The sequence below is a fragment of the Enoplosus armatus genome, chromosome 3, assembly GCF_043641665.1.
Source record: "Enoplosus armatus isolate fEnoArm2 chromosome 3, fEnoArm2.hap1, whole genome shotgun sequence".
NCBI classification, from domain to species: Eukaryota; Metazoa; Chordata; class Actinopteri; order Centrarchiformes; family Enoplosidae; genus Enoplosus; species Enoplosus armatus.
In genome coordinates, this window is record NC_092182.1 from 6,482,548 (window position 1) to 6,504,457 (window position 21,910).

Sequence of the window (21,910 nt, forward strand, 5' to 3'; positions counted from 1 at the left end):
AGGACCTCCACCTCAATTTTTTGGCTCCTTAATTTGGAGTTTTCTTTTTTGAAGGGAAAGGGGGCATTAAAACAGTTTTGGGCATTTTTTATAAATATAACAATCAATGGAAAAAAGCTAATATTACTATATATGATATTTCAGGCAGAGATATGATGTCTTTTCTCATGAGGGACTGTCACATCTTTGACTGTAGCCTACATCACAATAACAGAAGACTTGAATCATCATGAATCATTCAAAAACACAATTTCTCATCCATTACTGGGCTACTGCACAAGCTTGGACTTGAAATGAAGCTACACAGGCAAGATTTTCTTTTGAATCAATCTATCTTCCACAAGGAAAAAAAAATCAAACAAACAAAAGTGTTTAAAACATATCTCTACGCTGTAAAAACTGACCCATGACTGAACCTATCTGCTGACCCCCTGACCTAATAATTCTCTTAATGTCAATGCCAAGGACTCTGGTGTTTGTAAACCTCGAGAGGGGGAGGATCAGTGACCTCAGTGGAATAAAACAAGTAGGAAGTGTACAGACGCTGTTGTGTCAACATCATATTAGTGTGACAGATATATACTGTAATCATGTCAGCGTACGCCTCTTTAAAATGGCTGACTAACAAAGGAAAAATACTTTACCGTGGCCTCCCTTTGAGGTCATTTGCAACATACTGTAACATTCCACCCACAAATACTCTCTTATTCTTACTGTCTTATTCTGTCTTCAATGACACGGAGCACCAAACAACAGCTGAGAGGTCATGCTCTATTTGGGCCACATATAATCATGGCTGACGTCCCATATTTACAGCAGGGAAGCCAAGTCGGTTTTTTTATGTTAAGCTTCCCCTAACCTATTCCCCAAATACTGCAGGGGGCCCATGTGATCGAAGTGGGGGAAAGGTAGCTTACCATGTAATCTAAACATAATAATAATGTTGACCTTTTCCAGTCGGACACCAAGTCAGATGGCTCCGTCCCAAATAACTACTCCACTGCTGCTATTTATAGCAGCCGCACAAAAGCCTGAAAGGCACGATTACAAAAACAATACTTCCAAAGGTCCACAGAAAAGAAACATCTTGCACATGAACACTTTTACTTTATAAAGTCTTATTTACAACCGGAGTAGATGTACTTTACATTAGAGGCTGCACTGTCTTGCTCATGTGACGGCCCCTATTTCCTGGAAGCATTTTACTCAAGCTGCATGAACACACACACACACACACACAAAAAACCTTTCTCAAGAGAAGTGTCACAACTCATCCATGTTGCACAGCCAGCCATTACCCCACTTCTGCTTACATAACGCTCTCTGGCCTCACACTGACAGGAAACAGCAGGTTGTGCGCTGCCTCTCACAGCTCCATTAAGAGGACACAGTGTTGACCGGCAGCAGATTAAAACGCAGCGCCTGATAGTGCGCGTGAGGCCATTTTATTGTTGCTTCTATGAAAAATACTCCCTTGGGTTCAACTACAGGTGATTATGGAGGCTACATTTTATTGACGAGACAGTCAGAGTCAGACTTTGCTTTAATTCCTGAAAGGAAGGCAGCAAAAGACAATATTAAGACAACGCAGGTAAAAGTGAGTGTTCTAGTTTCACAGTCTGTCTACAGTCGGTTTGTCTGTGTCTGTGTGTGTGTGTGTGTGATTTGCACACTAGTGCATAGTTACAAAGGACAGCCCAGCATTCAAATACACAAAACATGGTCACTACAAATACTTCATGTCTGCACACAGACACTCTTACAACCAGTCAAGATCTAACATACAACATCTGACATACACACATAAAAATAATCAAAAATCAGAGAGCTGTTGATTTCCACCACTTATAGGAGAAACAGGTGATATCATGTCTTGATATGTCTTATAAAAGTCCAGCTAACTTTGATGTTCTTCCTTTGTTGTCCCTTTACTTCCTGGAACATTTCCTCAACATCCAGTCTCTCAAGAGTCCCGAGCAGGTCTCTAAATGATCCTCTCCTGCACAAATCAACTTCTCCTCCCTCCTCTGCGCTGCTTTTTCATCATCATTGGCTGTTCTGCCTGCATTTCCAGGCTCCTCTGAGTCTCACTGACTTTGGCAGACCGTGGACCCGCTCTTGGCCCCTGCGGCGGCCTTCTTGCGTCTCTTGTTGAGTAGCGGATTGCTGGAAGTGTCGAGGTCTTTGATCTTCACCTGGTCGTAGTCGACGCGCATGGTCGCCAAAGCGCTGGTCATCTCTTCCTGTGAAAGGCAGGGCAGAGGATCAGGTACAGCAGAGTGTGTTAGTTCAGTGAGGACTACTCCCGCTATATACAACAAGGGGCGGGGTGGATACTATACAGGGCACATCTGTAAGAACTACACCTTTGTTGAGTCCTATTCTCAACCGATCTTTTCAAATGTCAAATGATTTAAACTGGTGCGTTAGGAGCTTTAAAATGATTGACATAGCTACTTTTACCCCTCCACACTACTTTTAACTAGAGCATACATGTTTTAAGCAATAGTTTGACATTTTGGGAAATACATTCATTTGCTTTCTTGCTGAGAGTAAAATGAGAAAATCGATACCACTCTCATGTCTGTACAGTAAATATGTAGCTGTTGCCAGCAGCCTGTTAGCTTAGCATAAAGACTGGAAGCACGGAGAAACAGCTGGCCTGGCTCTGTCCAAGCTCACTAATTAACATGTTTATATCTCGTAACCGGGGGTTATGTGCTAGACTATTTCTTGGCAGGGAGTTGATTACCTTTGGGCAGAGCCAGGTTAGCTGTTTCCAGTCTTTGTGCTAAGATAACTGTCTGCTGGCTTTAGCCAGACGTTTAACATACAGACATGAGAGTGGTATCAATCTTTTTAAACTCTCTGCAATTAACCGAATAAGCCAAAATGTCAAACTACTCCTTTAAGGGTTGTTCTATAGTACACAGTAATTCACTAAATGATTTGTAGAGCAGGGAGAAATAAACAAAGGTGGACAGGGAAGAGAAAAACCCGTCAGGGAACATTTTTATGAGATGGGGAAAGGTCAAATCACCACTGGCCGAGGGCAAGAGAAGCTGGAGCAAATGCAGGCCTCAGATTAAAAAAAAAAAAAGTCAAAAGACCGGTCTGCAAAATGGAGCTCAGAGGCACAGGCCTGGAAATGTTAGCCCTCAAACTCTTCCTCCTTCATGGTTCATGATTTCAGGCCACTTGTCGGTCGTGATCCAAACTACCGATGTAGAAAGAATGTATTTGTGCTTTTTGAGAAGTGGTTGTTCAGGAGTGCAATCCGTGATTTTTTTTGCGCAACGCATCTTTGCCCATTGCAGAACGGAACAGTGGCGTATTGTGTGCGTATCGTTTTGGAGAAATACTCTTTTCATACCTTATCGCTTCAAACTTGTGTGAAGGAATGTGCCATTCTACTCATGATTTTTGTTCACATTTACAGCCACTGAAAAATATACGATTGCACAACAAGACATTATGTACAGACCTGGGGAATTAACCCCACAGTGACTGGATGAGAGGCAAACAGCGTTCTAGGTCTTTACACACATTTCTCTGTGTAAATCAATGACACAGGGCAGCTGAGCTCCTTTGTGTTTAAGTGTGTGTGTTAGATGTTACACTGAACTAACTCATAGTACAGACTACAGTGTGACCTCTGCTTTCCCCTAGTGGCCATCATCAGATCAACAAGATGGTGATGCACAAAAAAAATTATCTCAATTTTGAAACATTTTAATTAGTTTCATTCACTGAAGGGTGTAAAAAATAAATCTAAACTGACGGTTTTCCTTTGCTGGTTTTCATGTGGTAATGATGATGAGTGGTAACTGTAATCATTAAAAGGGTACTCCACTGATTTTACACATGAAAATCAGCTTACTAGTCATTGAGAGTACTGCTCAGACTGTGAAAACAGTATTTTATATGTCTTCTGTGGCTCTGGAGGAGCTTTGTAAAGGCTGAGATACCTCTGATGTCACAGTGATGTCATCAGAGGTATCTCAGCTTGGGTTCGGAGACTTTTTTTAATTTACAGAAATAATTACAAACTGAGGGAGTGGAGTTTGAAAGATATGGGTATTTACCAGGAATGGAGGGTGTAATGAAAGATGTTCTTGAGTTGCAAAATGGGAGACGAATACTTGACGCTCCTTTTTTTTCAGTCCGTCTCTGGCCTCTACAATTTATGGATGTGTAATACTTAATTTACTGGAGTGCCCCTGTAACAACCTAACCAACCTAAAGCTCTGACAGCCTGGCAGCGACAACATGTAATATACATGTGTGACCAGAGGGGGTCAGTGTTGCTGTGCTTCTGACCTTCACATCCTCCCACATCTCTCTGTCTTCAGTCAGGACCCGGGTGGTGTGGAGCGGAGTGGAGGGAACCACCATAGACTGCTGCAGAGTGCAAACACACACACACACACACACAGATGAATGCTATGATGCACAGACAAACAGGAAGCAGTACAGGAAGTAAACAAGGTCTGTCTGTACTTGACACACAGATACTCACATTAATCCAGGGGTGGTTCATAAATTGAGTGATAGTCATTCTCTCGTTAGGGTCTGTCTTCAGAAGCTGATGGATCAAGTCTTTTGCTGGAAGAGCAAGGACGAAGATAATTACATTAATTACATAATTACACACACACACATGCAAATCTTTTGTCTCATGAAGCTTTTCCTGGTCTCAGGGACAGACTGGCCTACTTATACAGCAAATAGAATTACTTGAGAGAGAAGAGATCATGTACTGAGGTTTTCTATGTGAGAATGTCTTCGACTAGGTCAGTGCGGCACTACAGTTTTGAGGTTTCCTGTTTTTGGCAGGGGTGCTGCAAGCTTTACAAGACCATGTCCACACTGATGCAGATGAATACGCCAACGCTGTCCACATGTCAGACCGGGTTCACCAGAAAAATGCAGATTACAAAATGGTTCAATTTCGTCACCTCTCCCTTTCAGCTGGAAAAACCACAAAACTGTCCGCTGCCACCATCGTCTGGTAAAGAGTTGAACTGAATGGACATTTTCGACAGGCAGCTCGGTTACTCTGCTTGGTCTCAGCCGGAAAGGTTAGGTGTTTTTTTTTTACCTCTGACTATCACATATTGTGTGCTGAATACAGTGATGCTGACATATCTTTGTGTTTGTGTTGGCAGAGTTTAAAATAGTGATTCATTATCATTATCATCATTGAAGATACAGGTTTATGGTTGTTTTTTTTAAAACCTCCAGGGCTGAAAAATTGAGAGAAAAACAAGCATTTTCAAATTTCTAAGTATCAGTGTGGCCTGTGTGTGGGTTTGTTTTTTTTTTGGGGGGGGGGGGGGGGGGGGGTTGGATTCTCACCTTCCTGTGACACCTCAGCCCACTCTGGGTTGGGGAATTCGTACTGGCCCATCCTGATCCTCCTCTTCATCCCCGGAGAAATGGCCTGGCCCGTGTTGGAGTAAAATGGAGGGAAGCCACACAACCTACAGAGACAAACATGATTCACCTCCACTTTGTTTGGCATTATACATATACATGAAGGCATCATGCAAAAACATTTGTGTCCACGTTGGCCCCACACCCTATCCCACACCCAGTACTCACAGGATGTACATGATGACGCCCAGAGACCACATGTCACATGACTTGTCATACTTCTCCGGACCCAAAACTTCAGGAGCTTATCATGGAAAAAAACAAACACAGAGATGAAAAAAAATGGCTTTGGTAAAGATAATTTTTTTCCTTTTAAAAAATCTGTCAAATGTCTGTAAACAGTCCATCTGTCAGCAACATACCGTAAGGCAACTTACCCACATAGTACGGTGTGTAACAGGGGGTCTGTAGAGGGTTGTGTAGCGTCGTCTCCTTAGCAAAGCCAAAGTCTGTTAATTTGAGGATGCCGTTTCTTTCTCTGTTGGTGTACAGCAGGTTCTCTGGCTGGTTAGGAGGCAGAAGAAGAAGTAAAAAAAATATGACAAACTCTCCTTTAATGACTCAGAACTGATCACATTTCTTCATGATTTGGGTGGTGGCACCTTTATGTCTCTGTGCGCAATGTTAATGTTGTGGAGAAAGTCGATGGCCGTGCCGATGTCCCTCATGATCTCAGAAGCCTCTGGGAAGAAAAGAAGGCACACACACTCTCTCAAACCAGAAGCAATTCCAGTATCGCAACAACAAAAGATACATATAAAACAGAGGTCATGTTGAAGAAAAGGACATCTTTTCTGTTCCGTCTGATGTTATCCAAGATGTCTGCCTAATATCGCTCCTTCCTGGGAATAATGGTTCATTCTTTCTCTCTGACATCCTGTGACGTGTTTATAACACAGTCCATCCCTCCGTCAGTCCTCACCTTTCTCAGTGAAGGCCTGGTCTCCTCTGGCCTGGATCCGGCTGAACAGTTCTCCTCCCTCCATACTGGGCACGCACACGCACACACACACACACACACACACACACACAATTAACATAATGCAAAAATGACACTCCAGGGCGTAATGTCACCAAATCAACTTTGAATAAAGTTAATACAAATTTCTGAGCATTCTACAAACGTTTGTGATCACTGAGCAGATCAGCAATCCGCCTTCTGAAGAAAAAAAAACACATGCCAAAATAAAAGTTATACATTTTCCAATGTAAGTAATTTCTACTCATGTCATGCAGCACTGGGAAGACACTGGGAAACAATAATGTGATAAGTAACGAATCAGAGCTGACACTAATAAATACATGTGTTTTTTTTAGACTTCTGTATCTGCACAAAGCATCACAGTTATAGCTGCAAAGTAGACTGAAGACGATTTTACATTTTACAGTGTGAGCCACTGCATTGGACTTCAGTGGAAATCTGTCGAGTTGTTTTATAGTTCAAAACACACTCACCTAAAGCTCTCAGTTTCATGATGAGAAATGGTAAGCGAAACTGAAATTCTAAAAACTCTGAGCTAAAGTCCTCTGCAGTAAAACAGAGAAGAAAACTGGATCAAAGACAGAAGAAGTATCGACATGTTATCATTGAAGAGAACCAACAGGGTTTATGTGAAATTATACTGTATTTCATCATTCTGACAAACAAAAACTCCAACAGTAACATGACAATAATATACTGTATCACAACGCGGAAGGTGATGATCACACCTCCTACTCGAGACAGATGACCTAATTCTTTAAAAGTTCAGACACTCTCACCACCACAAATGTTTCGGAATCAGATGTTTGAGCCTCCCACTCCCCACTCTCACAACCTGATGTCTGGAAACTCTCCCTTCTGATCCTCAGAAAAGTGTGTTTGTGCTCATTGTGACGTGGACGTGCACTGATGTGCTTTAAGTAAGAGCGTACTTTTTGTGGCTTTGTGAGCACACAGATGAACAGATAGCTGAGAGAGAAATGAGAGTGTGATTGTGCGCTGCTGACTGCGAGTGGGCTGTGCTGACCCTTGCTCAGATAGGAAGAGAGATTACTGAGAGCACACACACACACACAAACAAACATACAGTACCACACATACAGCTGCTGTGTCAATAAATGTGATAATGAGATAAAGTTAGTCACTGATCAAAATTCCCACGAACAGAGAACAGTGTCATTTCTCTGCTGTCACAGTTTCTCCCTTTCCTCTGAATTATTATATTTTTTTTTCCATTCACAAGTGGAAGAAGGGGAAATAAAAAGCACAAAGGTCAACTACATGTATGCACGTCAAAGCACACACACACACACACACACACACACTTTCACTCGGGGTATTATTATGGACAGTTTGTCGTGACATGTGAAGCCCAGATGGAAATCTGTCCACCTGTCTATCTCACCATCAGTGCTGACGTCTTCACTTTGTCTCGTCTTTGAGTGTCAGGCTTTATGGCTGACCTTTAGCATGTGTTAATGGTCTGCCCTTATGCTTTTGTCACTGCTGACACACACACACACACACACGAGGCTCTACTTTGCGGGACAATATATGAGCCTATTCGATATATTGAAATGATTTCAGGAGAATGGCTTCAGCTGAGCACCTTTTCCACAAATGTTGTCAGTTGACGGGAAGATCTCTAAAGCTCTTTACCCATATCTACACAGGACACAACATATGTGGTTCACATAAACCATCACTTTCAGCTTTAAATGTATATTATGATTGTGTGTTGATTTGTGGAGATGGCAGCATATTGTTGAAAGAAATATGTGGTGTTACAAGTCTTTATTCACTACAGAGCATATGTTATTTATTTCCAGTGGAAACCTGTTAAACTGAGAGCGACTGTAACTTCCCATTTTCTGGTCAACTGTTGACATTTGTTGACAAGTGGCGAATTAGACAAGTCCACATCGTCCTGTTTCATATCAGTGCTCCCACACAGAGCTGTGACTTAAGGGAATTTGTAGTCACTGTAAGCTCTGTTGCATGTTTTGAGCCTGATATTAAAATAGCAGTACTTGTCCCTGTCCAATGGAAATCCTTTATCTACTTAATGTCAACAATCAAGTTTTTAAATGGGAGAATTTAATCCTTCAGTTCATCTGATCATTTACTCTAAATGTCACCAGATGTGGAGATAAGGAAATACATGGTTGCCAAGGAAAGTAGATCTGATAGGTCAGGGTGTGTAAACTGATGGGTAGATTAGTGAAATGTGAATCCTACCACTCCATGATGATGAGCAGGCACTTCTTCCCATGATGCATGTTCTCATACAGGCTGAGGATGCGAACGATATACGGCCCTCCTGACACTCGCCAGTGGAGCTCCACCTCTCGTCTGGCTTTGGGGCTGTCGTAGAGAATCTGGGAGACGCACAGGGAGAGAATGAGGTCTACAGAATCAATGAGTGATTAACAGACAATCATTTTCAGTGTATGACAAAAGTGATGAACTTATATGATCATGTTATAATCATGTCAAATGAGTTATTTAAGGTTTTGTTTTACATGTATGAAGCTTTTGGCCTCAAGTAATGAACAACAGGAACATGTGACTTGGAGCATCGATTAGTGGATGAACTATTTTGATAATCTGTTAATCGTTTGATTCATTTTCCAGGAAAGAATTTCAAATATTCCCAGGTTTTAGCTGCTCAATTGTGAGGGTTTGCTTTCTCTGTTTTATATTATTGCAAACTCTGTGTCTTTGGGTTTTGGACTGATGGTTGGACAGAACAAGCAAACTTTGGGCTTCAGGAAACTGTGATGGATATAAAGTGATAGGTAGATTAATTGTCAACAAATGTTGACATCAGAAAGAATCCTTATTCATACTGTAATAATAATGTCAACCAAAATATACAGCATCACATCAGATATTATACTCATTTGGTCAACAACAAATCGTCAGTGTAGTCTGCCAAGCTTGTAATAATGAAAACAAAATTATTGACTGTCTTCTTCAGGACACACATATAGTCCACAAGGGAGCCTGGTCACAGGACAAGATGTGTGTTTGACATAAGCAGATGCATGCTAACACACACACACACACACACACACACACACACAGCAACATAGCACACACACACAGCAGGTGGTGGACCTCGACATAGCACACATCTTCAGTCAGTGTGTATTTTTGGATGTGACAGTGATGGAGCGGCCTCCTGCTGTTCACAAGGCTGGTCTGGTCACAGACCGAGTCCGGACTACATAACACATAGAGAGGCTGACTCATTGACATGTGACAGACAGACACACACACACACACACACACACACACACACACACACACACACTAAACCCGTGTCCTCTAACAGCCAACTTCAAACGAATATTTATAACATCTCAGATTCAATTCTATGTGAGGAATTGAAATAATTCCACATTTCTTGGAAACTCCAAAAGTGAGAACAGCTCGAAAGATTGTGTTTTTTTTGGCTCGCTAATGTGAAAGAGGAAGTGAGGGGCCGAGTGTTTCAGAGCAGTGGGGTGTTGAAAGTAGAAGTTGAGGGTTTCCGGTGACTTATTTGCCTGATCTGCTGCTACATGTGTCCTATTTTGTAAAGCAAAGCAGCGGGCAGGTTTGTTTCTGCTATGTCATTCATGTCATCAAAGTCATAAAGAGTTTAATCAGAGCAGACAGCTTGTGAGCTGGTTTCCTTCATTTCCTGCAATGAACCAGAATTGGCCACAATAAAAGTGGACTGTGTGGATTAAATACGCAAATAAAACACTAAAGGGGGAGACGACCAAGAGAGAGAGAGAGAGACACACAGACACAGCTAATCCTCTGATGGACTCTTTTCTCATGTGAGGCGACATCATGGAGACTAAGCGCACACTTGTCCCTGATCCTGCTCTAAGCCAATCAACCACATCCTCAAACTCCTCTAAACCAACCAGATCTGTCCATAGAGACTGTAACACACACTGAGACACACACACACACACACACACACACACACACACACACACCTTTACCTGATAATGCCCCGAGTTTAACAGCACACTACCTTTCACCTGAAACTCCCTCCTCACTTCTCTCTCTCTCACACACACACACACACACACACACACTCATATTGTTCCGACATGTTTACACTATATTAAATATTAGTGGCTGTCAGAGTGCTGGTCTGTATATCTTGATAAAAGGTGGTTTATTTTTACAACCTCTACCAATAAAGCGCTGCTCATAAAGTAGACTGCAAAGCGGTCTAAGTAGAGGTATACACCATCATTAAGTGTTAATATACATTGTGCTCTAATGATTGTCTATACCTGCTTTGTGCAGCAATAACAATGCTATAACTTACTGCTCCACTACATTTAGCTTATGACTAAAATGTAATAACACTGACACATCACTCCTGCTTTTTTTGAAAAGCAGTTTTTAACAAGACTAAGAGTCTACAGCCACACTAGCGGCTCTGTGAGGCTGTACTTGAATGCTAACACAGCATGACAGCATGTTCACAATGACAATGCTAACATGCTGATTGAATGCCCAATTATCAACAACTGACACAACAAACTCAGTAGACTACAAACTTTCAACTCAAGTAAGGACAACATACAGAGAATATTTTGGTATGTTTTTCCATGACATCGGCGGTAAACTGCAGTGTACTTTACTCTAAATCCCAAGTGAATGTCCCCAGTGGGCAATAAAAACATAAAGTTCCTCTGTGTTGTATGAGCTGAACCGAGAGCGGAAGTGATCGACAACACACACAACTTCCAGCTCTTTTGAATAAGACAAAAGATCCTCAACCACTGAGGATCTCCTCTTGCTTCAGCACTGCAGCGGGTTTCCTCCTTCATGCTACAGTCAAAGCAGATCATGAGCTTGCATTGCACAACAAGCACCCGAAGCCTGAGAGTCAATGGAGACTTATAAGCCCAAACCTCTGAGACTGATAAACTTGTTTAACAGCACCGGCTGCCTGGAGCGAGCAGGTATAAGATCTGGGTGAAGGTTCCACACACAACCTCTTCCCTGCAGTGCCTGACCAAACCACTGAGAAACTTCAGGACAGTTTGGTCTCAGTAGTAGTAGGGTAGTAGGGTAGTAGGGTCCCAGAGGAAACCCAGATGTGCCACCAGCATGCCAAAGGGCTGACCACAGAGGTGAACGCACGCAAATATGTCAAAGGGAAGACTTGACTATGAATGGAAGCCTGTACACAGACCCGCAGCTTGTAAATCTTTCCGTGCACTAAGCTGGAAGGCACTTCAGACGCTAAAATGGAACAGTTGCCGGCCAAATACATGCTTCCAGTGGCATTAACAGTTAATGGCGGTGCTCAAGAGAACTGCCGTGCACCACAGGGCTCTCTAAGGTCCATCTCTTCAGAGGAGTCAGACAAATTCAAGTTAAAAGAATAATGATGACTGCAACTGAATTACATCAAACGGGTGGCTCACCTCCAGCTCTGCTGCAAAGTGGATTAAACCAATACCCATCCATTACGTTTAGCGCTCAGAGCAACACTTAATTAAAAAGCCAGTGAGCTGGTCAACTCTCCTCAGCCCCCTCCACATCAAACACTCTCCATTATTTCCTTTTGCCATCTATTTGAGATTGAGATAAAAAAAAAATACAGGAAAAGTTTTTAATTAGCTGAAAAGGTAATAAAGTAGAATAAAAACTCCATCAGGTACAATCAAAAAACTGTCACTTAGTCCAGTACAATCTAATTCACAAGCAAACCAACACGGACGCCAGTAAGCGCTACAACAGAGTAGGCTCATAGTGATTTCATGACTGTTTCCTTTGTCATCTCTCAATCCTTTTAACTGGGTCTTCAGAGAGCAAAGGGTCTTCAGATGCTGAGTGGTGGGTTTGTGGTGCTTTCTCAAAGCTGGGGTCACCCTGGCCTGCTGTTAGCTTTCTCTTTGTTTTGTTTTCTTGCACTCTTGTGCTGTGCTACCACGTAAACAGCTTAGATTCAGCAAGCTGCCTGAAGATTTTTCGGCAACATCCATTTTTAATCACTTCCCTCTGCTGTCAAGCAGCAACTGTGTTTTTTTCTCTCCCAGCCTGACATGATGCTATCAAGCATCCCATCCCTCTTGGCCTTTCGTCTTTTGTTTGTGACTTCCTATTTTCTGCTGCAGTTTATCTCTCTTTCTCACCCTCTGTCTCTCTTTCTACCCCAGAGGACCGGGTCTACAACGCAGCTCTGCTTGTGACACTGCTGCTGCCCGCTTTGACAGCTCAGATCCAGATGGATTACTGTAAACCAGTAAATCTCTCGGAGTCTGTGGCCCAGTGGTGACAGGTGACAGCCTGACAACCCGTGCTTGTGTGCGTCTACGCGTGTACGAAGGCGAGCCCAAGTTTCCACTGTGCCCCGGAATAAGGTGTCCCTGTCAAAATCCATGTGCCTCTATGAAGCAGCGTTACATGTCATAGCATATGGCTGAGTGAGCCCTTAACTTGAATCTGATCCAGAGATAGGCTGAGGTTCCAGGAAACAACAGCTCCATGATCACATATAGCCTGTCCACATGTGGAGCGTGTGAGCTCAGTGGGCAACATGTACAGTACATGTCAAACCCAACGTGAGCGGCAGGCACACAGACATGCATGTACACCAGTCAGCCTTTCTATTACACAAGTCACGTGACAGAAATCTGACCTCAATAAAGGTGAAAAGTGAACCCACTTTCCAACTCTTAGAAACACAACTGTACAATTACAACTGTTTGCATTTAAACGACCAATTCATGATCTAAATCTTAACAAATGTACGTGTGTAGATTCACCAGCAAAATGTAAAATACTCGCCTGCAGCCTGTTTTTTTTGGAACTGATTAACAGGCCTTGACACTTGACAAAACTATTTCCACACAGTTAAAAATGTCTTATATCTACTTTATGTTTGTAAACACAACTAAAACAGGTCTATTTTTCAATTATGATTATCTGGGACACACAGATTTTATGTTATCTATAGGTTTAACTTTTATGGGTCAAAGTACTGACTGGGCTAACTGAGGTTCACTCCTGAGCTGAGGGGGTCCATCCTCTACCACCCCGCTGACAACTCTACAGTGTCAGGTGACTTCAGTACCTTCAGCGCGCACTTCTCTCCGGTCTTCTTGCTGAAGCACTGAAGGACTTTGCCATTGATCCCTAAGCCCAGGACCTGACTGGAGATCTTATAATCGTCCGTCACCGCGTTGCGCTTTATCTCCAGTTTGGGATACACGGGCAACGGGAAGTGCGCGGACTCGCTGTCAGTGTCAGTGGCCGGGAGAGCGGGCAGCCCCGGCTCCTGTTTCGGGTTGCCGGCCGGGGAGTCCGGCTCTGCCTCAGCCCTTGGCGCTTGCTGCGGTTTCTCCTTTTCGTTTCCATTTTGTAGCATGTTCACGCCGGCTTGTTGTCACCAGCGGTGCTCCGGAGAAGAAAAGAAAGCGTGAGTAATTCACCAAAGTAACGCGATGACTCCTGCTGCCCTCCGGTAAATCTGAGAGGAGTCCTTCAGCACCGCTGGCGCGTCGGGTTATCCTGGGCACCGCAGCCCCTGTGAGGACTCCCCACAGTGATTCAGTAATCCCACTGTATGCACACTGTAGCTTATAAAACAACTACACTTGTTTCATCCACACTATAAATATTTTCTCTCACTGAACTTAAACACCCGCCTATTCTTCCTATGGGAACTATTCTGTTAGCCGGTCAAAGCTGTCTCTTCAGAGCAATCCAAATATTTGAAAACACCTGAATGTCACACAAAAAGAATGAACTCCTGTCAGAGAAGTCCTTCACAGAGAACAGCGAGGAAGCTCTTCTGTTGATTCTGGTGATCTCAGTTTCCCGTTGATCAGTGCTCACATGGCCAGTCACTGTCACTGTTTGTTTAAGCGCCACCCTCCTACAGTTCAGACATGACTCTCATCTGGCCGCACGCGCCTTAAAGGAGCAGGACGGGTATTCAGTTCAATGTCCAGTGTGGAGAGAGAAGCTGGCTATTGGTTTATAATAGTCAAGAGTAGATTTAGAGTAAAACATAGAGGTGTCTGGTCCTGAAAGTTTAAGTATAGTGTGTTGAAAACCCCACTGGAGCAGGATCCCTCTAATCAAGTGAATTTTATCATAGTAAATAATCTTACATAACAATATGACACTAATATGCATTGTGAGAAACTGTTTATTACCAGGACTAAAGGAGAATTTCAATGAGCTCATTTTTAGTGGCATAAGTTGTGTTGAGAAAAGTGTTTGATTCTGTCTAAGCAACCACAACTGCAATCATCATCGTTGTCGGCTGTAAAGCAAAGATACAACATAAAGACAGGTGTTTGTTTCCTGTATGTGAAAAAGTGTGTGTGTGTGTGTGTGTGTGTCTGTATTTAGTAGTCCAGTGCACAGATGAGGGCGACTCCCTGTTTGATCCAGTGTCTCTGACTGTGAGATGTAGGCAGCTCCACCGCAATCACATAGTTGGTGGAATGACCGGTGGTCGACAGAGTCCCTGCAAACGCACACAGAGCAGTTCAGTGACATGAGGACATTTAAATTGTTTGTGTTTTTTCCATCTGAGCAGCCCAGCATACCAGCACAAGGTGTTGTTGGCTGCGTGCTGTGGGTGGAAAATACAGAGCAGCACTTTCAGACGCTTCGTGAAACAGGACACTAACTGGAGTCTATTTTTGGGCGGGTAATAAAACCACCAAAAGGAGATACACACAAACACTAAAGCGAGCAGCCCAACACCTAGTCTAACTGAAACACAGGGTTAATACACTGAGCAGAAGTTTCATTTAATCATCCTTGACTAATTTCATAAATCTCTACAACTTCTTAACCAAGCACTATGTAATCTAACAAATAACATAATTTGTAATATAGATGAATCATGCTCAGATACTGGGCGTACTAACCAGCACGTGTGAGGGTCTTGTAGATCGGGCAGACGTAGACCCCAGAGGTTGGAGCTTTGCGATCGGGTTTTGGGATCAGCCGGATGACGGCCATTTCTGTGTAGAGCTCCTTGGGCCTGGACTCTGTGAGTTGTCCTGCCTTGTTGTCCCAGCGAGCCCCCTCCAGGAATAGACCGTGGATGTAACAGCCTGTGTTTGGTTTCTCTGTTATCTCTGACACAGACTTCACTATTACCTGAGGAAGAAGGGATAACAAAGGAGATGAGGAAGAAACAGCATAACAATCAGTATGAAACATTCAAAATAAATCCTCAAAGCAGTTGTGATAAAAACATACCGTATATGGTATACGGTGGTAAATATGTAATGCTATACCTGACAGAAAAAAACCTGTATGTTTTTAGCTGGTGAGGCAGAAACAGTGGCAATGCCTCAGACTGTCAGATAACAGTTCATTGTCTGACCTCAAAGTCAAATCCAATGGTGTCGATGGAGGTGCCGGAGCGACGGGCGTAATTCTGGAGGGTACCGGTGAGAAATGCCTGGGGGAAAAAGAAACCGCTAATCCAGAAGGCAGGTGGGATGCCATTAGAGATCCATCTCTGCAGGAAATTGATCCTCTGAAGCAGGTCTGACACCCAGGAAGCCAGAGGCTTCAGAGACGGGTAGGCCTGCAGGGGAAGAGAGACACACGGATAGACAAAAAGAGTCATGTATTCTTAGAAAGCAGAGCCTGGACTTATTAGAGCAGGACAGAAATGAGAGTTCATCTGATGTTCCGTACACTGAAATCACTACCAAATGTCAAATGTCTCATCCCCAACTGCACACAATAACACGCACAGATCATGTCACAATATTAGTTCAGTGTGTGTGTCTTGCCTTGGCTTTCCACATATCAGGCACCATGTTGTTGAACAGGCTGGTGGCCATAAGCTCCAGCTCTGATGACATCACCACTAAACCCTTCAGAGCCTTCACGATATCACTGAGGCTCTGAGAGATGACTGCCAGCAACTTGTTATATCTGAAAGACAAACCATACAAGGACCAATTAATGAACTAATAATGATTTAAACTGGCTGACTGAGTACTACTCAGATTCATGGATCCTACTATTAGCCTATTATTAAACCATTATAAGAACATGTGCATCACTCGTGTGTGTTCCTTTGATCAAGTTGTGGCAAGACAAATACATAGCAGTTCTACGTCAGAAAGTAAAAATGTAAAATAAATATTTAAAGAATTCACTCTGAGGGCCCTAAATGGTGTAATGATGTTTCCAACCTGTTGTTACAGCCTGATATAACCTTAATTAACATACCTGTTAGATTTAGTTACAAATGAAAGTCAAGTAATAATACGTAAACTACCAATAAGTTACTAATAGCCAAAGATTTTCAGATGGTGTCATTGATTAGGCCAAGGACAAACTGTAAACAAGACTTCAAAATACGTTCATAGACACACAAATCAACAAAACAAAAACACAACGCTGGCCACCATAGACCTTGTTTATAACATGAAGACAACACAACAGCTTTTACTATCCCATAGTGTAAAGAGTTATATAATATCCCATAGGACTGTTGACCAATACCAATGATTCAGCAAATACAATCTTTCTGTCTCTGTACAAGTTGCTGACATCACAAGCTACAGCAGCTCACACTTAACTACAAAAGCTGTTATTACTACAGTACGATCATATAATTATGGCTTTGACTTGCTGTGACTGTTGAGGGGTACAATTTCAGCTACTGGTCTCAAACAGAGATATTACATTACTGGTTACACATTTAATTATTATTTTTACCTAAAAGTGAAATCATTTTACATTGACATTGAGCAGAATCACTGATTTATTCTGGACCCAGCTGCATACAGTGAGCTAAATATTGTCAAAGATGCTTTCAGTGCCACACAGACGGGAGTTTCTTTCTCCAATCTCAAAGAATTACCAAACTGTAGACATTTGTTCTCCTGCTGGATGAGTATCTCTTTAAATCTTTAAAAAATGCTTTTAAAATAGGTTTGTGATTTTATCTCACAGTACGGCCTAACGTTACCTGATGACCTCCTGGATGAGCACTGTGTTCATAGACTCTTCATAGAGGACTGGGTACTTCTCCATCACCTCCTGAACGCTGAAAGGCTGAGGAATCTTTTCAACAATGCCCACCACTATCTCCTCCACTATCTACGGCACAGGAAGAGGCACAGCACAGATGAAACATCACGTCTTCTGTCCAGGCATTTAGAAAAGGTCCAACACTTCACAAATCACAACCACATTCCTGACAGGTTGAACAACATTGTGCAGTTAAGTATGCTTGGCTAAAAACATGTTAATGGAAAAAATGATAGCGCTTTCTCATGTCCCGCACCTCTTAATCTGTATTAAATTAGTAGTGTACATACCATAACATGATGCAAGTAGAACTAAAAAAAGAGTAAAAAAAATCAATGAAATCAATAGATATTTATACCTCCTCCAGAGTTTTGCCCCCAGCAGACGCAGCTCGAGGCTGGAGACGAACCACGGCTCCCAGCAGGGCGAAGGTCTCATTCTGGGCAAAGCTGATGTTGGCGTTGTCATGAAGACCAAATATCTCAGGTGTATCATTGATGGGCAAACCACGAATGTATGCCAAGTAACCCTAGGTTTGGAATTGTCATGACAACAGGTTACTCGCTGACACCAACTGTCATCAATTAGTTCAGAAGTTGTTGCGCTTTGATTTGTATGTGACACTTTGCATACAAGATCATGAATTCATAAAATCGTATATACAACCTGTGGCTCTGCACATTTCATTATGTTAAACTCAGTCTCATGAGAAAAATGGTGCATGAAGAAACAACAGTATGTTTAACTGGGAATTTTACCGATTTAATGCATTCAAGGCTTTAGTTTTGATCATAAAAATTTGAATATTTTGAACTTTTCAGGATGTGCAGACTCATCATGTGCAACAACTACACCTGCTTAAGTGCAGATATGTATGGTTATATTTTTTGCAACATGACAAATACTTACAGTCTCACTACTTGCGTTTCTTTGATTGTGAAAGGAAGCAAAAACAGAGAAACCTTTGTGTTATTTTGAACTTGTTAGAGAACAACCTCATAAACAAACTCATAAAAGTAGGGCTATTCCCAATTTCTCCATTTTTTGTTTTAAGTGACGATATATGGGGTGGGACAAATAATTATAAAAGTACTGTCATATGGCCTCTTGCAATATGTTATCAATACACTTGCAGTAAGTCTTGTATATACATGTTAATTCTGGAACTGTTGTCATTTCTGGCAATTCAACTCTTTTGCACTTTATGGCTGCTTTATATTTGAATGGCATGTGAATTATGGCAATCATGTCAGTGTTGCTGTCTCTAAAAGGGTTGTTTCACCCAGTTTTGGTGAAATGACCCTTTAATGCAATTAGTACATATTGCATATGACTGATGTCTGCAGTAAAAGTATCGTCACATTTTGTAGGTGACTGTTTTGCAATATGTCACCTGTTGAAGACTCACCATTATGTATACTTGTGTTACCGTCCTAATAATAATATTCCTAACCCTAACAAATATATGCACTTTTGGAGTCTACCAACTGATGCAGACAAAGGTCAATTCTAATACTATACTCTTATCACAATCTTTTGAATGCTAATGTGTTTATCTAACCTTGATATCCAGATTTGTGTCTATCTGCCGGTAGACTCCAGACGAAGAGTAGACATGATCATCAATAAGCACAGCGGAGCAGTAGAAATCCTCCAGCACACTAAGCAGACATCGTCTGTCCCAGTCATCTGTCACACGGCCGCCATAATTAATCTCTCCTGCGGTGTATTTTAGCACCTGGACAGGTGGAGGACAAAAAGCTTCTGTTTCTTACTGAATGGCTTACATGTTTCTGTAAGCTTATACCTCAGCTATCCACAGTGATAAGAAACATTTCATAATAGCAATAAACTGTGAGCAATGGACATGTGTAATTCATGATGAGTAAGGAGGACTGAGCTGACAGGACGAGAGTGACGATACAAAAGCAGAAAGAGGAAAAGAGAACAGCAAGAGAAAGAAATTGCAGATTGCAAATTGCAAATCACGTGGCTTTGGAAGAAACGTTGTTCTTAACAGGTAGTTGAATACAGACTTCTCTTCCCCACCTTGTACGGGATGTCCTGGTACTCGTCCAGGAACATTTTGAGTTGGCTGATGCAGATGTTCAGGTCTCCGTCAGTGAACTCGTAGGGAATGTTAAAGCCCAGTGGGCCAAACTTCCTTCGCTCCAGAGCAATCCCATGGAAGAGACACAGAGACAGGAGCAAAGACTTCAAGTGTGATGTCTGGAGAGCAAAGGAGAGGAGAGGAACAAGTTGGAGATACTACTAGATACTGGATGTTCTGAAAAACAAAACGGATCCAAAAGGGCAGGTTTTATAAATCAAAAGTATAAGGAGATAAATATAATAAGCAGGAACAGACTCAGTGGGATGGTGAGTGAAGACTCGGCAGACCTTATTGGAGGTGGAAATATAATCATTTGTGATCCTCAGGTAGGTTTTCTGTAGATTGGCCTTGATTCCCCTGGGAGGCTCAATGGTCATCTTTGACCCATTTTGGAGAATGGACACTGGGAATTTGTTGCTGGGAAGACTTGTGAGCCACAGACGGAAGTCCTTGTGCACCTGTATGGGTGGTTGTGCGACATGTAATTAACACTGTAAGAGTCAATGAAAGGCTTTGTTTAACATACAATACTGCTATGGTGTACAGTACATGTTGTGACCTTTACTGGGTCGATGTTCTCAATGAGTCTCTCCAGGGCAGGCATCCAGCTGGGCGCCAGGTGACAGTTCTGGAAGAAAACCCACTGGCCTCTTTCCATGGCAGCGTGCATCATGATCTCAGCCCAGGGGCCCTGAATCACACAACAGCAAAGGAAAAGCAGATGAAGACAGCAACAAGGGTTGTGCCACAAACAGTAAGCTTAACACGAGGCTTTAAATTAAGAGACAACATCCACTTTTCCTAGTTTGATCCTTATTTAAGGAGAGGGTGACACAAGGAATATTTTGACTGTGGGATACAGCAGATCTCCCTACAGCCAGTTTGACATTCTAGCCCATTCTTGGAATATACAACGACTGACATTCTTAGGAGCCCTCAGTTTAATGTAGACAGAAACTGAGGACAAGGCGATGCAACAGCCCAGCGTGAGCCAGGATTCTAATTCACATAATTGCAAGTAATGTGATAAACACACACTAAACACCTATTGAATAGCCACAGGGATAGTGTGTTGCTGGGAGAAATGTTTGGCCAGCCATTAGGCTTCAGGTTTGGGTAGCATGACTCTGCAGTTATCATAAAACCTGCACATGATTGTTAATTATATGTTATTATGATAGGCTGTTTTTTTTAGCTCATTTATGGTGTCCTGGAATCTAGCATCTGTCAAAGTAGCATGGTAACATTGTCCTTGCCTGTGGTCAGAAATAGAGAAAACAATTAGCACAGAGGTGGCCATTCTTAACAAGACAAATGAGAATGGCCTGGTTCCGTGAGAAAGTGATTTACAGTGGCTTTCCTCCAGAGTCAGACAGAGAGAGAGAGAGAGAGAGAGAGAGAGAATTCCCAGGCATCCCCCAGGCCCTGACCTGGCCTTGGCCCAGAGAGATGGCACTCATTTTCTTGGAGAACTGCATGACGTCGGCAAACTTGTAGAGGTCGGCAGCAGGGTCAGTTCCAGGAGAGAGGACAAAGATGAGAGGAGTGGAGGGGGACGACTCCTGGAAGACCACTGACAGGTCTGACGTCTGGGGCAGTGATGGAGAAAACAAGGAATAACACCATAAATACTGCTGTCACATACTGTAGAGCAAACAACCACAAATAATTTTCAGCTGAAGTTAGCATAGTTAATTCTGTCCTCATATAACATTAAACAAGGTTTGCACTGCGGCAGACCAAGCCAACACAAATCTAACCATTACTGTTTATATTACCACACTTCCATGCCACGGTCACAGATACAAGAATACCTTTGTGTCACAACATGTGTATTAGTTGTAACATGAACATTAAGGTAAAAGGGAGGACGGGGACTGTACCTGAGGTTCTATGAAGCGCTGTCCCAGCTGAGCTGAAACAAAGTCCTGCAGGCCTTCAACGAGAGAGTCCGCCCTCAGACAGCGCAGCACCAGCAGCTTCTGGAATGAGTCCAGCTCTGTGTCCCACTCTCCTGGGAGAGGCTCTCTATAGGCAAACATACACACCTTGATATTGATACTGACAGCTTCTGCACAGTACAAATGAATGAAACAAGCGTGCATTTGTTAACATAGTGGTGATCTATTCATGCCTGTGAGGCTGGTTGCTGTCAAAAATTCCCTTGAAACCCCGCAGATGTTTGGCAAAGCTCTCTGCCAGGTTGCTAAAGTTGTCCAGAGAGCCGAGGCCCAGGATGTCCTGCCAGGCCCGCTCCGACAGCCAACTCACTGCTGGGTTGGTCAGCTCGTGGACGGGCATCCCTCCAGACAGCAGGTAGCGCCACTCAGCCT

At 42.7% G+C, this 21,910-nt stretch overlaps 2 protein-coding genes across 2 annotated transcripts in view; both read right to left on the bottom strand.

Annotated features, from left to right (window-relative positions):
• Window positions 1–1,525: 1,525 nt before the first annotated feature.
• Window positions 1,526–14,239, bottom strand: mapkapk3 (MAPK activated protein kinase 3). The gene is made up of 10 exons (XM_070902662.1): window positions 13,518–14,239; window positions 8,657–8,796; window positions 6,359–6,423; window positions 6,039–6,118; window positions 5,814–5,940; window positions 5,605–5,680; window positions 5,359–5,483; window positions 4,520–4,605; window positions 4,321–4,401; window positions 1,526–2,243 (listed from the first exon to the last, which is right to left on the bottom strand). Exons 1-10 carry the CDS (start codon window positions 13,809–13,811, stop codon window positions 2,088–2,090), a joined length of 1,230 nt encoding a protein of 409 aa, XP_070758763.1. The 5' UTR covers window positions 13,812–14,239; the 3' UTR covers window positions 1,526–2,087.
• Window positions 14,240–14,799: 560 nt separating this feature from the next.
• The window catches only part of dnah1 (dynein, axonemal, heavy chain 1), a 29,144-nt gene continuing 22,033 nt past the window's right edge, over window positions 14,800–21,910 (bottom strand). The window contains exons 65-77 of the mRNA XM_070902661.1: window positions 21,712–21,908; window positions 21,461–21,605; window positions 21,008–21,166; window positions 20,137–20,268; window positions 19,865–20,035; window positions 19,514–19,693; window positions 19,026–19,202; window positions 17,823–17,993; window positions 17,403–17,533; window positions 16,213–16,357; window positions 15,795–16,001; window positions 15,331–15,565; window positions 14,800–14,921 (exon numbers count right to left, since the gene is read on the bottom strand). Coding sequence (XP_070758762.1) covers window positions 14,800–14,921; window positions 15,331–15,565; window positions 15,795–16,001; window positions 16,213–16,357; window positions 17,403–17,533; window positions 17,823–17,993; window positions 19,026–19,202; window positions 19,514–19,693; window positions 19,865–20,035; window positions 20,137–20,268; window positions 21,008–21,166; window positions 21,461–21,605; window positions 21,712–21,908 — 2,172 coding nt within the window. The remainder of the gene's footprint in view (window positions 14,922–15,330; window positions 15,566–15,794; window positions 16,002–16,212; window positions 16,358–17,402; window positions 17,534–17,822; window positions 17,994–19,025; window positions 19,203–19,513; window positions 19,694–19,864; window positions 20,036–20,136; window positions 20,269–21,007; window positions 21,167–21,460; window positions 21,606–21,711; window positions 21,909–21,910) is intronic.